The sequence below is a fragment of the Nymphaea colorata genome, chromosome 8, assembly GCF_008831285.2.
Source record: "Nymphaea colorata isolate Beijing-Zhang1983 chromosome 8, ASM883128v2, whole genome shotgun sequence".
NCBI classification, from domain to species: Eukaryota; Viridiplantae; Streptophyta; class Magnoliopsida; order Nymphaeales; family Nymphaeaceae; genus Nymphaea; species Nymphaea colorata.
Genome location: NC_045145.1, coordinates 19,466,868 through 19,482,960, shown reverse-complemented (window position 1 = coordinate 19,482,960; position 16,093 = coordinate 19,466,868). Strand labels below are relative to the sequence as shown.

The 16,093-nt window shown below is 40.0% G+C and overlaps 1 protein-coding gene across 2 annotated transcripts; it reads left to right on the top strand.

Annotated features, from left to right (window-relative positions):
- Nucleotides 1-5,571: 5,571 nt before the first annotated feature.
- On the top strand, nucleotides 5,572-8,062 carry LOC116258497 (piriformospora indica-insensitive protein 2-like). Of its 2 annotated transcripts, none has more exons than XM_031635665.2 (2): nucleotides 5,572-6,362; nucleotides 6,493-8,062. In XM_031635665.2, exon 2 carries the CDS (start codon nucleotides 6,528-6,530, stop codon nucleotides 7,968-7,970), a length of 1,443 nt encoding a protein of 480 aa, XP_031491525.1. In that variant the 5' UTR covers nucleotides 5,572-6,362; nucleotides 6,493-6,527; the 3' UTR covers nucleotides 7,971-8,062. The 2 variants fall into 2 exon arrangements, with proteins under 2 accessions (XP_031491525.1, XP_031491524.1); XM_031635664.2 differs by having other exon boundaries at nucleotides 5,573-6,062; nucleotides 6,173-8,062.
- Nucleotides 8,063-16,093: the final 8,031 nt, after the last annotated feature.

The window sequence follows — 16,093 nt, the reverse complement described above, 5'->3', positions numbered from 1 at the left end:
GATGTAGTACGTTAGCATCCCAAATTCAGATATTTTAATAGGCTCAAGTCTGCATGAATTTACACTACCCTTTTTAGCTTTTTCAAATAAAAAAAAATTAAAATTGATTACTTTTTATTCAAATATTACGGAGCTCAATCAGCCGAGACATATCGATGTATTATTCAAGGAGCTGGATATTGGCCCCTGCATTATTGCATAGACGGACCGATACTGCAGTGTCATTAACTTTTTTGTATTAAGAAAACAAATTAAGGATTTAATAGAAATAGCTCGTCGCCTACTATATATATATATATATATATATATATATATATATATATATATATATATATATATATATATATATATATATATATATATATATGAGAAATTCGTAGGTAAGGGATAATGAACAATTATATCTCTCAATCCTTTTAAAATTGACTGTTAAAAAAAAAAATATTTACATGAATTAATATTAGGGAATGAAAATGCTCTGTCATTAGGTCAGAACAACTTGAGGCATTAAAGGAGCCAGAAATTTTGGTTGTGGGACGATAGTTTGATAATCCTAATGTTTTAATATATAAACAACCAAATACACGAAATTATTAACATAAAATAAATAATAAAAAATGAGTAAAGTTTGTGAGGTTGGTGTGGGCAACTGCCCACACTAGCGTGGGGGATGATGTCCGAGAGGGTCAGTTTCCACGGGAAAAGCGGGTTCAAGAGGCATTAGAAGATAGGAGCTTGGCTAGGAAGAGAAGGACTAAAACATCGTTCGCAGAATTGAGTCTTCCAGACTCCCAGTTGCTCAGGCTGAGGCACTTGGCAATTCGGACGTTAGGGACGACGAAGATTGGCGGGGCGCGTGTTACTCAGGCGATCGTGGAAGCAATTCATGAGATCTGAAGAACATCAGAGGCGGTCAGAATCAAAGGCCAAGGGCCACCTCCACTAAACATGAAAAGGTTGCATGAAATCTTGGAAGTGAGTGTTTTCGTTGTGTAAGTTTCAGTTTGTTGATTTGCTTGCATTTCATCCATCACGAGTGGCAAATGCTTGATTAAATTTCTTATGAAATTGACAGTCAGTTAGAACTTAGAAGTAACTAACTAGTTGATAATTCTCTATTTAACGTGTATCCACTGTCGCCTTTGACAGTTGGGGTTTAAGATATTTGGGACCGTAATTTACATTTATTGTAATTTGTGATTTCTTCGCTGCAGTCTTAATTTGCATCTAAACCAATCTATGGGGAGGAAGACAAGGATAATTCTTTGCCAGTGTGTGTGCGTGTTTTACAGAAGAAACCACTTTGGTTTTCATTTCATTTTTCATTCTTGATGAACGGAGAGACGATGGACCCAGACTACTTGAGCATTTATGAGGCTGTAAAAGTTGAAAAGGACAAAAGAACTTGACAGTCACAACAAAGAAGAGCACCTAATATGGTCATTCTACTGATTAGTTCGCAGTAAATTCAAGAGTAGAGTAGGTTAACCTAACAACAACTGTTCTTCTGATAAACTTTGCAAAAGAAAAATTAAAACCAGGCGTTTTTCAGTATCGTCAAAGCATTAGGCATGCTTTTAATACCTTCAATTTATTTCTGTTTGTGCCTTTTACTGGTCAGCCAGAGTGGGGCAGGCTTTACTAGGCTATGCCAATAAAAGGGATCTTTATGTACTTAGTTTCGATCTATTTTAGATTCAACGGTCGATCAGGCTGACCCCTCGGTCAAGTTTGATGATCACTTCTTGACTGTTACCAGAACTGTTGAGACGCAGACACTCCTTTCTTTAGGAATCATGGGTGGCCGCATGGACAAAAGAAGAAAACCGCCGTGCGCCTCTGCCAAAGACATTTCAGAGGATGTTAATCAGAGAACATCAGGGTCAGGAGGCACCAACGTAATTGTTCAGCTGCTGGAATGGTGGCAGACGATTCCATATCTGATGATGAATCGGATGACCAGCTTTTGCTCCCTTATTTGGAATACCCGCATCAGAATTTGGAGCAAAAGCTTTGAGACAGTCTCTCGTGCCAGACAATATTTTAACAGGAAGAATGGAGGGGGAAGCTGGTGAGGTTCTGCAGAGGGGAACCAATTATATCAATTATCAACCTGCTTGATACCGAGACAAGGAACGCCATGAATGACCAACATCCTTTCCCATTCAATGGCGGAAAAAAAAAAAACTGGGATTGGAAGGTGGGTGCTAACTCAAATGCCTGCTGTTAGTCGGAACTGCAGAAAGGACATGAAGAAATTCATTCATTTACTTATTCTTGCACAGTAGTGGATGGACCACCGTTTACAAGGCGGTAAATCTGGTTAACTGTTGCTGCTAGGGTGATTTACCAGTCAAGAAATGTTGACAGGGTTGCTGGATCGAGAGTCGCTTTCATTGTTGGTAGCGAAGTACCCATGGTCAAAGTCAAATGTGTAATCTTCTCCACTTAGCCAAGAGCTTGGTCATGAGCCATATGCTGGAATATTCGTTCAGAGAGAAGTGTCCAAACTTACTGCCTGGCGTGCCTGCATGTGCAGCACAGCACTGAATGTACCACTTGCTCAATTTGGCTCTTAGAATTAAAGCCAAGTAAATGGTGCAGGCAGTGCTAGCATATTAGAAGGCTTACGCAAGTGATTTAAATCTGTTTTTAACCAGCTTTAGTTCATGTTATAAAAAAGTTAAAAAACAAAAACAACCGAAAGCAGGGCAGTCTGAGCTTTTAAGCTCTTAATTAAAGAATTATTCTTAAGTATTCTTCACACATTAAAAAAATTGTAAGTACCATGGTCGACATGCATGCGTGCATGTATGTGTGTAAGGTAGCACGCGCTAGGCGCATAAGTTTCTTGAACCTGCCAATTTCGTTAAATATGGGCCACATACAATTAACTGCTTGACAGCATGTTTGTTCTTTAATTTACAAGATTTGTCGTTTCTCGTGTACATGAAATCTGAAAACTCATTAACGAAGATGATCTGAAAACGACCAAAACCACTCATTGGAGTTGGCTTTTGTACATGAAATTAGGAAGCAAACATGTTTTAAAGGATTGGCCTTTCGTCTTTGGTATTAACGTTTATTCTTCTCTAAATTTAATGCGTACCGCCATTCTTTATGGGGTTTCAGTACCACTACCTACACGCACGGTCCTCTGGGTAATAAACATCTCACACAGAAAGAGAGAGAGGGGGAAGAGAGGAGTACTCGAATTCTCCAATATGTAGTACTATAACTTTTTTGAGTGGGTATGTATATATAGCGATTGATTTAATGACTTGGGGAATTAATGCAAAGGTATTACATAGCAGGAAAGGGGAAAAGAAAAGTTACAGAATAGAGCAAACTGAAAAGGACCGATGAAGGCCGTAGTCACTGCTGTAACATGGAAGCATTGCCTCTTTCCTGCTCCTCCCAAAGGAAAAAGAGAAAGAAACACAAATGAGGAAGAGGGTAAGATGATGCTTTCCTTTCCCTTATTTTGATTTAATTTCTAGTTTCTAAATTACCTCATAGGACCGTTCACTGATGACGGTGGTTCAAATTACAAGGCAGCCTAAAAAGTGGACGACCACCTCTCTATCTAGTCTGTAAGCCTACTTTGCCAAAGACTGCAGCCCTCGTTCCAGCCTTATGATGCCCAGATTTGCGACCATCACCAACCAAGAAGTGCTAAAATAAAAAATGCTGCAGCCCTCATTTTAGCCTTATCAAGCCTGCTTTATATGAGCTTCTTCTTCATAATATTATAATAATATCAATGTTATTATTATTTACTGTACTACTGTATCTTATTGTTCTATTTTTCTTTTGTCCCTTCCCCGGATTTTACTTCCTGGCAGAACCCCGACCAAACCAAGAATCAAAATACCTTTTCCTCTCCCAAACTCCAATGCACTGCAACAATCCCTGGCATTGGCAGCTATAAACCTAATGGGACATGGCCGGCCGCCCCTTTGATGAGGTGCAGGACCACCTTGCCTTTTATGGCTTTATCTAATTATGGCTCTCTCTCCCTTTTACCGTGTTTGCTTCTTCTTGTTGGGGCAGACGTTTCAAACTGGTATGTTAGCACCAATTTGAAAGCATTGATCCTGGTAGAGGAGGTGAAAACCTGTCGGCAGTTGGGCTTACCGACGGCTTCTGTTTAACATCGTTCTTTGCACTTTGGAGTGTTTAAGCTTGCTTCTCAAGGGGCCTTGCCTTGAAGATCAGCCTTTACAGTTCACAAAAGTTTTGAGATTCAGAGGACAGTTCTTTGCAGATAGAAAAAGCTAAAAAGCAGAGCCAAGTTGCAATTTCCTGCAAACGAACCATGTTGAATGTGTATATGCAGTCTTAGCTGATAGAACCTGCAGCGATGATTTTTCTTCTCAATGATATGATATTCGTAATAGTGGCTAACATTTACATTGGACATCACAAATTGTCAAGTAGAAGGGTCCTTTTCTTGGGGAAAAATTCGACAAGCTAGTGAGAGGCAAACCACCATCAAATTATGTGAGTCTACTGGTATTGAAGTTTTAACCTTCAAGTCGGAGTCATCAGACGAAACAAAGAGCCCTTGCTGGCGACACATGCGCACACAAAGCGGATTTTTTAGCGGTCCCGAGCCTCCATCCTCTCAGCTCTCACACATCGGTCCGATGCATTAGGTTATGTGTGTGAGAGACTAGATGAACAGATCCCCGGAAGAATTCAGGTGTAGGCCAACAACTCGTTCCAGACACACACAAAGAGTGACATGTAAACCTACATTAGACCCAAGTGAGTCTGCATCTTGTTTGACTATGAGGCGTACCAAGCTCATCCTGCACTCGAGATAGGAAAAACATATGTACTCTAGCTAATGTCACATCTTATTTTTGTTACATTGAAAAGCCCTGTGGATTGTTCGTAGGGTGGTTGGCGCAAGATGGTAGGGGTTTGCAGGCATTCAGTTTTTATTTTAAGTTCATGTGGCATCATCTTCTTGTTTTAAGGGAGATACCAATATAAAGTTGAAGGATAACAAGGGCTCTGCAAAAAGTAGACTTGGTAGCATGGGAGATGAGGGAAACGATGAAGACGTGTTTTAAGGGGAAGGATAGAATGAAATACTCATCCATTTCTTTCATCCATACTTTGAGGTTGTTTGATAGAGTGTGTCATTATTCTGTCTCAATAATTTGATGTAGATTTATAAAACACTATAACTAATGTTCCACGAATCTAACCTAAATCTAACATAATCCATAAGATGATTCATGAGATACTCCTAAAATGTTCTTAGGACTAAACAACTCTAACTGTCACATTGTCCTTCCTGCCAAACAGTCCAGTGTATACCCTTCATCACCCAACCGTGTCAAATGAGGAGCTCCCTACCTCTCGGTACTTTGACAAGCTCGATCAGTTGACAATATCGTGAAATGGAATAACGAATAAGATGAACATAACTAATAATAAGAGATTGAAAACTTTCAACTAACATGTTTCTTTTTCTGGAGTCCTTTACTGTTCCAGATTGAACCATGTGACTGTTGTTTCTCAAAAAGGGACCCGTCTTAACCAGTCGGTCCTTCTGTCGGTTTACCTTTACGAGCGATGGGAAACGAAATTAACATAGTCCAAATGTCCAATGAATTGAAACTTACGGCCTACCGGTTTTGATCTGTGACGCAAGCTGCAAAAGCTCGGATTCCAATGAAGATGGCGAGAGGCTTTGCTGCGCCTGGCGCTACCAGTCACGCCCCCACTGTCGCCTCCCCGATTAATTTTAACCCTTCACAGAAAACCCAAGAAATCCATATGTATTTCACTTGTCTCTGTCGCCATTAATACATGGTTCATCATGTCAACTTTCACTCTTGAATATCGTGATAAGAAGCACCACGAAGTGAAAAAAGTTCTCAACCAAGTTACCAGTTCTCTGTAATGTAAAGGGCTATAATATGACAAACCATATTTCTGGGTTTATATCTTTCCTGTGCCAAGATGGCGAACTGTCTGCAGTTGCATCCGTGGAGGTCTCTACTAGAGATAACCGAGAAGATTTATATGGGCCATCCGCCATCCCGGTACTTGTCATCGTTATTTGTACATAAAGCTTTGACTGAACATAAATTAATGAGAAGGGGAAAGGAAGAGCAGGACATGTTTGTGATCTGGCTACAATGTTTTTTAGCAGGCATGAGCCATCTTCATCAGCAATATTATGGCGTAGTCTGTCTATTCACAGTCCCTCGTGGACCGTGATAAGAAGATGCTAACCAGCAGCAACTCCCTCGTTTACAAGTGGACTGTAGAGAGGCAGAGATAGAGTCTTCTTCCCTTTTCTTCACCTACCTCTGCTCCTCCTCGAGACTAATTAAATCAAGGTCTACATCCTTCTCCTCGTGGTTACTGATTTGTTTGATGCCTTGCTCTTTCCTTTTGCTAGATTCGTGACGATCATTTCGCAGCAGTTTCTATAAAAAAAGGGTACTCTTTCTATTCATTCATGCGCAGAATCTCTACCGTCCTTCCTTCTCTCCTCACTCTCGATGCCAACCCCAAACTCAACAGACGTGGCTCTTTGCTTCCTCCTATCCTTCTTCTTTGTTTCGCTTCTGGCGATTCCATATGCGTCCTCACAGACAGGGGGCACCTCTTCTCCCATGACGTCAGGAGAAAGAGAATCTCTCTATGCGGTGATTCAGTCCTTGGTTGGTAGTTCATGGAATGGCAGCGACCTCTTCCCGGATCCCTGCGGCTGGACTCCCATCCAGGGCATCTCCTGCGACCTGTTCGGCGACTTGTGGTACGTCACCGCCGTCAACGTCGGTCCCTTCCACGACAACTCCCTCGAATGCATCGACTCGGCGGCCATTTCTCCCCACCTTTTCCAACTCAAGCACCTAAAGTCGGTCTCATTCTTCAGCTGCTTCAGTTCTCCAAGTTACCCCCAAACCATCCCTGTCAAGAACTGGGAATCACTGTCAAAGAGTCTGGAAACTCTCGAGTTTCGCCGGAATCAGCAATTGGTTGGAGGGATTCCGGCGAGTTTCGGCTGCCTCAAGAGGCTACGCTCACTGGTGGTGTCCGACAACGCTCTGGAAGGGGCTGTGCCGGCGAGTCTGGGTAGTTTGGCAGCTCTGAACAGGTTGGTTCTTGCAGGGAACAGGCTCAATGGGCAGTTACCTGTCACCATGGGGCTGTTGGAGGAGCTGCTGATACTGGATCTGAGCAGCAATAGGCTATCTGGGGAGGTGCCAACCACGTTTGGTGGGCTTGGCTCGCTTCTCAAGCTTGATTTAAGCAGCAACTCGCTCTCAGGAAAGCTGCCAGAACAGCTCGGTGGGATGAGGAATCTGACGCTGCTGGATCTTAGAAACAACAGCTTCTCTGGAGGCTTGCCTGCTTCTTTTGGGGAGATGGGCCTCCTTGAAGGGATGCTTGTGGGCAGCAACCCTTTAGTTGATGGGTGCTTGGACACTGTCCCTTGGGAGAGGCTGGGGAGCTTGGTCACTTTTGACATCTCTGCCTCCCGCTGCGTGGGAACCATACCTGAATCACTGGCAGAGCTACAGAAGCTTCGTTTTCTGGCACTTAATGACAACAGTTTCTCCGGTGAGCTACCACCTAAGCTTGCAGGTCTGCCTTCCGTGAGCGGCATGTATCTCAACGGCAACAATCTGTCCGGGGAGTTGCATTTCCCACAGGGATTCTTTCAGAGAATGGGGAGGCGTTTGGTGGTATGGGGGAATCCAAATCTGTGCTACCCATCTGACTTGCCTAAGAGCTCTGCACCTTATGGAATACCTCCTTGTAGCGGAGGAGGAGGGGAAGCGATTGGTAGTAATTACTCTATTCATTTGCTTCGCAAGACTTCAAATGCGGCAACCGGCACCACCAGTAGTGGTTTGTTACATGGGTCTGGTGTCATCCTGAGTAGGAAAGGATGGTATTTTTCTTTAACTGTTCTTGTAGTAGTTCTAATTTCTTGACCAACGGCGCACAAGTCAGAACTAGGATGTATAGTAAATTAAATGCCATGAACAGAAGCGATATATGTAAAAACCTTCTGTCGTTTCCCTTTTCCGGTTCTTCTACTCTCTTTCTGTCTCTCTCTGGCATTCCGGTGTCATCTTTTTTTCTTTTTTTCAATCGTGGATCGCAATACAGTTCATAACTTGAAATTGTAAATGCTAGACAGTAAAAGGCGAAGGCGTCATGGCTGGCACATAGTCATAGGTTATTTACTGTTGCGATATACGCGTGTCTTGCGCATATGGATTCGGGGATTTTTTGCTAGGAATGAAATGAATGTGAACTGTTTCGTCATTGGAAAATGTAACGGAGGAAGCGGAGCAGGCCTCGGAAGTTGCGTTCACTGCCTTCTGTTTCTTAGCAATTCAATTGCATGGAACAGTCAAGAGCAGACCCAAGAACGAAAGCCTTCGCCACCATAGGGAAACCTAATCCTCACCCTCTCAACACGTTTTGCTACTAGACTTCAAATCCTTTGTAAGAGGAAGGAAACACTGCTATGATGATGCTTATTTCACGTGTCCATTACTAGTTTGGGTCTGGTAAAAAGCTCAAGCGAGAGGCTGTACTAGTTCCCTTTCAGTTTGCAAAAGAATTGAGTTGCCATTTTCAAGTTTCAACTAAGTTATCTGTTCTAAACAACTTTAAGAAATTGGCATTTAAATGATGTCTCACTGCCTAGAACATAAGCGTCTAACTGGATTGTAAAGTAGCCAAGGCAACTAAGAGTAGATCAGCTCTTGCAGTTATATGAGGCTCAGAGAAGAAGTGGACACTATTTTCTCTCCAAGGGATCAGATCTCAGGCAGACGTAGCTCGGTAGGCTATCAGTAATGTAAAAATGAGATAAAAACAGTTTTTTCACGTTCAAAGGAGCAGTTATTGCGCTGAACAGAGACAGGAAGACAGCCATCCAAGCTTCTCTGAATCTTCATAATCACGTCATTGGTACTTTTGTCACTGTCACCAAACAAAGGGCCTTCTAAGCTCTGCTCCATTTGATGCTAATGCTATTGTTAAAACGGTATTTGACACAAATATTTTGAAGGAAAAACACTTAGTTGCTCATTTAGGAGTAACCTTTTTGGCTCACCTACTGGTTAGAGGCGTAAATGGATAGCTAAAGATCTAATCACAAATATTCAGATACTGCATTTTTAAATTTGAGACCAGAATCCAACCTCATTATACATGAAGTTACCCTTGCTGTATCTGGATTTAGTTTCAAATGGCTTTGATTAAAGAAGATCCGATAAAACTAGATATGGTAAATTGTGGATCTAGCCACGGTTAGAACCGATTACATCTCCACATGTGTGGGTCAAAGGTTGCCACTACAAAGAGCAAACTATTGTGTTTAGCTATGAAGACTAACTACGAAGGAAGTGAGCTGCGAATTGTCGAGATAGAGGGGGAGAGATAATGTTCTAAATCTCCAAATAAAATGATCTCTCATCCCAAGTTGGATGAAACCATGTATTGTCGCAAGAGCACGGCACTGCATGTGCATGAAAGCCCCCGCTTTACGTTCGCTGCTTTCAGATTAAGCACCGGCCTTGATTGATTGAAAAGTGAACTAATGGCCAGCTAAATGCATCAGCAATCAAATTTGAATTGAGCAAGTGCAGGTAGAAAAGTACCAGCAGGATTTAGAGATGAGCATTAAATCTTTGCATGTTAATATGGCGGCACTGGATTTTCTCATGTGTTTCAAGGGGTGTAACATAGTTGATCGGGCTGGTGAGCCAGATATTCATTACTATGAGTAGTACTCTTTTGGGCTGCAAAAAATGCAGTGCTCAATACTGTAGTTTGATGAGGTGTGGGTTGGAGACGCCTTGGCTCTTCCAACATCTCCCCACACATACCTTCAGTTTACTTGGTTTTTCGGCCCTTTCATTTGGCAGTCTAAAAGCAAAGCTGGTTATGTAAATCATATTGATGCATGAAATTTTCATGCGTCAGTATGGAAAAACTTCTGGTAAGGATTTTTTTTTTAAATAAAAAGATTAAAAAGAATAGTGTTTTTTATATAATTACCAAAATATCCCCTTTTCTTTTGGCGCACACAACTCAGTCTCGTTTGGAAATGGCTTCCTGCTCGTCAGTGATGATGAACTCCATAATGCTTATATGCATAAGCATCATATCGGGGAGACTGTACAGAAGCCTAGTTCGAGCCAAGTTGAGGGACTCGAACTAGGCTTGAGCTTGAGTGGACTAGATGAAGCTCGGCTCAGCCCCAAGGTGGCTCCAACTTGACTCAATTTGGGTCAGCTAAGCCTGAGCTGAGATTTGGCTTAGACATCCATTTTCAAAAGAATTAATTTTTAACATGATGTTAGCAAGGGGGAAGTTGCTGTGACAGATATTGTGAATCGTCATTTTCATATTCTCTTTCAAGCTTGCTTGAGTTTACACAAAGCCGAGTTCCCTTAGACTGTTTATTTTTTAATTCATACTCATCTCACTTATTTAATGAGTCAAGGTTCATGAAAGGAGTTCGAGTCAAGTCCGAGTTAGCTCCACTCATGAAACGTGCACACAGATCCGCACCTCCCAACAAAGAAGTAAGAGGCGGTTGAGGCTGATACTATTAGACGTTGCCATATTCTTTAGGCTCCTGATACAAGTTGGAAATCAGAATTTATAATATGGAATCCTGAGACGCAAACTATAACATTATTCATTCTTTGAACCGATGATGCTATGAATCAGCCAAACAGAATTAAAAAACATTTTTCCAGAAAGCAAACTTATTGTCATCTCTATTCATTAAAGCCATTCAATATAAGAAGGAAGGAAAGAAAATAAGAGATAAATACAATACTAAGTGTCATTAATAACGACTTCCCGTTATTTTATGTCGCTTATTGTCATCTCTATTCATTAAAGCCATTCAATATAACGACTTTTTACGATCAATAACGACTTCCCGTTATTTTATGTCGCTTATTGTCATCTCTATTCATTAAAGCCATTCAATATAAGAAGGAAGGAAAGAAAATAAGAGATAAATACAATACTAAGTGTCATTAATATTAGCAGCTGTTGATTTCTAAGCTGCTAGTTGTTGACCAAGTTATGTACGTGTTTGTATGTATACAGAAAGAGAAAATATCACATCTACCGTATTTTATGAGAAGAACATGGGAAGCTCTGACCGTAAAAAAAAAAAAAAGAAGAAGAAGAAGAAGAGAGTGGAGAGGTGGGATTGGTCAAGGGTGATCACCTGATTGGTCCTCCACAACCTGTAGTGGTTAAAAAAGTGTGTATATTTGGTCTGGTCACTTCGATGTAGAATATGGTTGTTATGGGAGTAGTTGGCAATACTAATATAATATCTTATGAATCCGTCTCAATTTTTACGATATATTAATACTGTGTTAATGTTCCTATGACCGCATGCCTCCATATATATGTCCTTCTATTTTTTTCTGAAGCTGACGTTGATCTTAGTGCCTAAAGCTTGCAAATCTGACTTTCAAATGATGTTTCACCATTTCAGAAGTATGAGATTTCACGAGTCGTAAAAGTATGATATTTGGACTTTTGTGCGATCGATTCCATCTGCATAGGAGGAAAACACATCAAGTTGCCGATTCTAAGCATCAAATGATATTAATAAAATAGGGGAAAGGACAATAAAAAAGTGACATTGATTAATAGGGATGTTAATATATCGGATTTTGAATTGCATATCCAACCGAACTGCTTCTAAAAAATTGGTTGAAAAGTCGGATTTGATTTAGATATACATAGATGTTCGATCGGATTCGGATCAGATTTAATTTTAAATAAACATTGTATGTTCAATGCTCTTGTATTTTGAAAATCAACCAGATTTGGTTCGAATTTTGGATTTGGATTCAGATATGAATGTAAAAGTTGAATTTGAATCGGATCTGGATTGTGAAATCAGATTTCAAATTTGAATTTGGATAAGACTTTTCTTCATTCGTATTCGAATTTGAATCAGAGTATACGAATATCCAAAAAAGTTGATATAGTTAAAAGTACATCTAACTCGAATATGATAAGTTGACATCTTTATTGATCAAGGCTTTTCACCTCACCTATCCTCCACCGTCTCTTGTGGTTAAAAAAGTGTGCATATTTGATCTGCTTACCTCTATGTGGTAGCTATAGGATGTTTGGGAATGTAGGATCTCGGCGAATCTGTCTCAATTTTTGTGATATATCATTACAACATTAATGTACAGTTGCATATGCCTCAACTATTTACATATTGAGAGTCCAATGCTCAAAGAACCTTTTGGTGACCTTGCAAATTCTGATGGAGTTGCTCGTTACTTCAAAGCACTTTTATCAGTATCAGCCTGAATCGGTCCGCTTGAATTGAATTAGTGGCAAACAAATTTGATTCAATGGCCAATTAATACTACCATGCGTCAAGTTTTAATAATGTTCTAAAAAGAATTTCTCTATGAGTTTTAATTTAAATGATTTTTGTATATTTTTCATTTATTTTTTTTAATATTTCTTGATGAAATTAATTCACTTGACTTTGTGAATCAGCCGATTCACCGTATCAGTAGCTCTGAACTCAGTTCGCAAACAAATTTTTACAATACTAGTTAATCTATTCAAAGGCCTTTTACTGAAGGAAAAGAAGCCGGAGTGATCATAATTAAGCAAACAATCTCTACCCATTCCTAAACTGATGCTTGTGTATTGCTTCCACAATCTGATAACGTCAGTTGATTTATATAGCATGGTCAGCATGGTTACGGTTATCAGCCAAGACCTATTTATGCCATTTCTTAATAAACAGATAGTCGTAAATGCTTTTATCTTTAAGATTTAGCATCGTACTGTATGTTTAAAAATTAGAAAAATTTAATTCCCCAGAAAGCGAAGTACATTGTCCATATCCTTGAAAATCACTATACTTTTTATAGAAGTTGAGAGAAAAAGTGTTAAGTGAAATAGTAAAAATCTAATGTAGTGATAGAGGATGACATATACAAAAATTCCTGCTAATGTTTTCCATTTATTCAAGTTAATGGAAATTCACTCTAAGTTCTTATTTAAGTCTTTCAGAAAAAAGTGTGACCCTTTTGTAAAAACTCACAAAACATAATCACATTTCAAAAGTTAATGGGCAAAAGATAAGCCTGAGAATGTTAAATTTCGTAAATAAACACCAAGCCAAGTCTCTTACAAGGGCGGAGGGAAGGGGGCTGGCAGGGGCCCCCTCAGATTTTAAAAACTTTAAAAATTTATATGTAAATTTAAAAATTTTTAGTTTAATATATATATATATATATATTTCGGCCATTGTTAAAATTTTGAAACTATAGTTTAACTCCTGTAACAAAAAATTCTTAGCTATGCTCTACGCTCTTAGTTGCTGTCACCGCTGCTTGAATTACAAGGGCTTTATCCAGTCAGGGGCCATGACCCTCCTTTTTAAGTTTTTAAAAATTAACTTCTATACATTAACATTTTAAATAATGTTAGTTAGTTCCCATCGAACCATTTGAACAATGCAGATTGGCTTTCATAAATTTTTTTTTGCGACTGTTTGGCATCCCAAGAACGAGATCCGAGGGCAGCACTCGAACCAGCAACTGACCATGTACCAGCCATTGACTCGAGTCATGCACCAAACAAAGCATTCAGATTCTCCAGTCCAGATCCCGACTCGAGTCATGCACCAAACAAAGAGCTTAACAAGCTTGTTTATTCATTCGGATTCTCCAGTCGAGATCCCGAGACACCACTCATACTAGAAACTGACTATCTACCAGCCATTGACTGAGTCATGCACCAAACAAAGAGCTTAGCAAGCTTGTTTATTCATGCGAATTCTGCAGTCGAGATCTCAAGACACCACTCAAACCAGCAACTGACCATCCACCAGCCATCTGACTAGAGTCATGCACCAAACAAAGAGCTTAGCAAGGTCGTTTATTCATTCGGATTCTGCAGTGTTCAATTTTGCGGAGTAATTGACCTCCCATCGTTGAGTCTTGGGCGATAAAACCGTTGGGTTTTAAATTTTGGACGGAATCCACCGTCACCAGCCATGTCCACATCTGTATTTAAGTTTCAGTTTGCGTCTGTCGCCCCAACCTCTCTTCATGCACACGGCATTGACAATGGTTTCAATATTTGACTAGTGGTCGGTCAAGTCTTCACTGGGCTTTCCTGGCTGCTTCTCTCGCCCTCTTTCTTAACCAGCAAATCAAAACGAAAGAAAGAAAAAGAAAAAAGAAAAACCACGAAGAGGAGATGAGGCTGAAGACTCTTTCTTCATTGACTTACTGCAGTTTTTTTCAGGTAAACCAAAATTTTTTTTGTTTTGTTTTTTAATCAATGTTTACGTGCTTCTAAGGACATAGCATATTCAATTTGATTTTTTTGAGCACTTCTTCTTTGAATTGCAAATGATAGATGCGTGACACTTTAACTTTATATGTGATGGGCATCATGCTCTCCATCTACATTAAAAACAGCCTCAGACCCTAATAACAAGAGAAAAGGGAAGAGAGATTCTTTCATTTTATCATTGTTTGCAATTTATTAAAAGAAAAACTATACATTCCCCCAGAAAAGGCTGTATGTGGTCAATATGATTGGTTTACTTAAAAAGATTCTTACATTTTTTTTCTAAATCGTGTGGATTTTGGCATATGAACTCCCTTTTCAACAGCTTAAGGAGTCAAAATTCATGTTTCCGTGTTCTCGATCGACGGATTTGGTAGATAGAATATACATGAGGTGATCAACTTGGTTCATTTAAATCTCTCAAGAAACTTGGATTGAGGACAGAAGCAAATAAAAGTTGGTTCGTAGATAGAGATAGATGGTAGAGGTCCGAGCATAAGCGAGTGCTTTCATGGCGCCGGAGACGCGGTGATGGGGGTGGATCTCCAAGCTTTCCCATTTGCTTCGCTTCGTTTTCTTCAAGTTGCCTCGAACTTTCAAGTAGCAGTACTCTTTTGGACTCTGGAAATCAATGTCCACCTCATGTGAACAGCTCTCTGCGTTCTATCACTAGCTCTTTGGTTTTCTTTTTCCTTCGTTTGTTTGGTGTTCTTCACCAGCTTGAAGTTGGCATATTGAAAAAGGAATCAAGGCCAGTTTATAGCGGAATAAGTTGGTGCAAGGTAGAAACTTAGCTAGGGATGTCAAAGGATTCGATTTTATTTGATATGTCACCTTCTATATCTGATTTGATTTTATGAGAGGTTCACATATTTGGATTCGAAAACGGATAAAAGAAAGTTCACTACTATATCTAAATCTGATTTTCGAATGCGAAACTAATCGGATGTCAATTTCTTAAACCTAAAACCAACCCCATTTATGTTGGATCTTTATCTCTGTTGCCATTTTTTTTTGAAACAGTTCAACTGGATATTGGATCCAAATCTGATCCATCCACATCCCTATACTTGTTGTCTGCATATATGTTTGAAATTTCCCATAGGGCTTCAATGTGAACATTTGGACAAACCGCCTTTGAAGCTGTCGATTGAACACATTAACTCTTGTTTGAATTTCTCTGAATTGCTTGCGTACAAGTAGAGAGGAGCCTGGCCGGTCGTCGGGTGAAATTGGCCGGAACTTGCAGCAGGACGTGGATATTGGCTGTCAAAAGCCGCAGCTCAGCCGCGTCTAGATGGCAAGCACAATGGGTTTTCTTCCTGCCCAAGTAGTAAAAGTGAGATCCTGCGGTCGGATTCAGTTTAGGTTGTCAAACCATTTCAGCGACAGACTGATCCACCAGTCACTGGTTTTCAATTTAAATTAATAGAGTTACGTTATTCTATAAAATCCAACAAAGAAACTTGAAGAAATATCTAGATAATTACAGGAAGAAAATTAAGTTGATCATGAACAGGAATGTCTTCTGCATGGCTGCCTAAAGAGTAGACTCCGTCTGGCAAAAGCTCCTAACTTTTATTTCTCGGAAGCAATGTGTTGCTTGAGACGTCAGCATTCAACACCGGAGCTAAACCGTCCAATTGGTAGATCCACATTGGATCTCAGATAATGATGCGATCTCGTTTGCTAACTGCTAAATTTAATCGCACAATCTTTTCTGCTA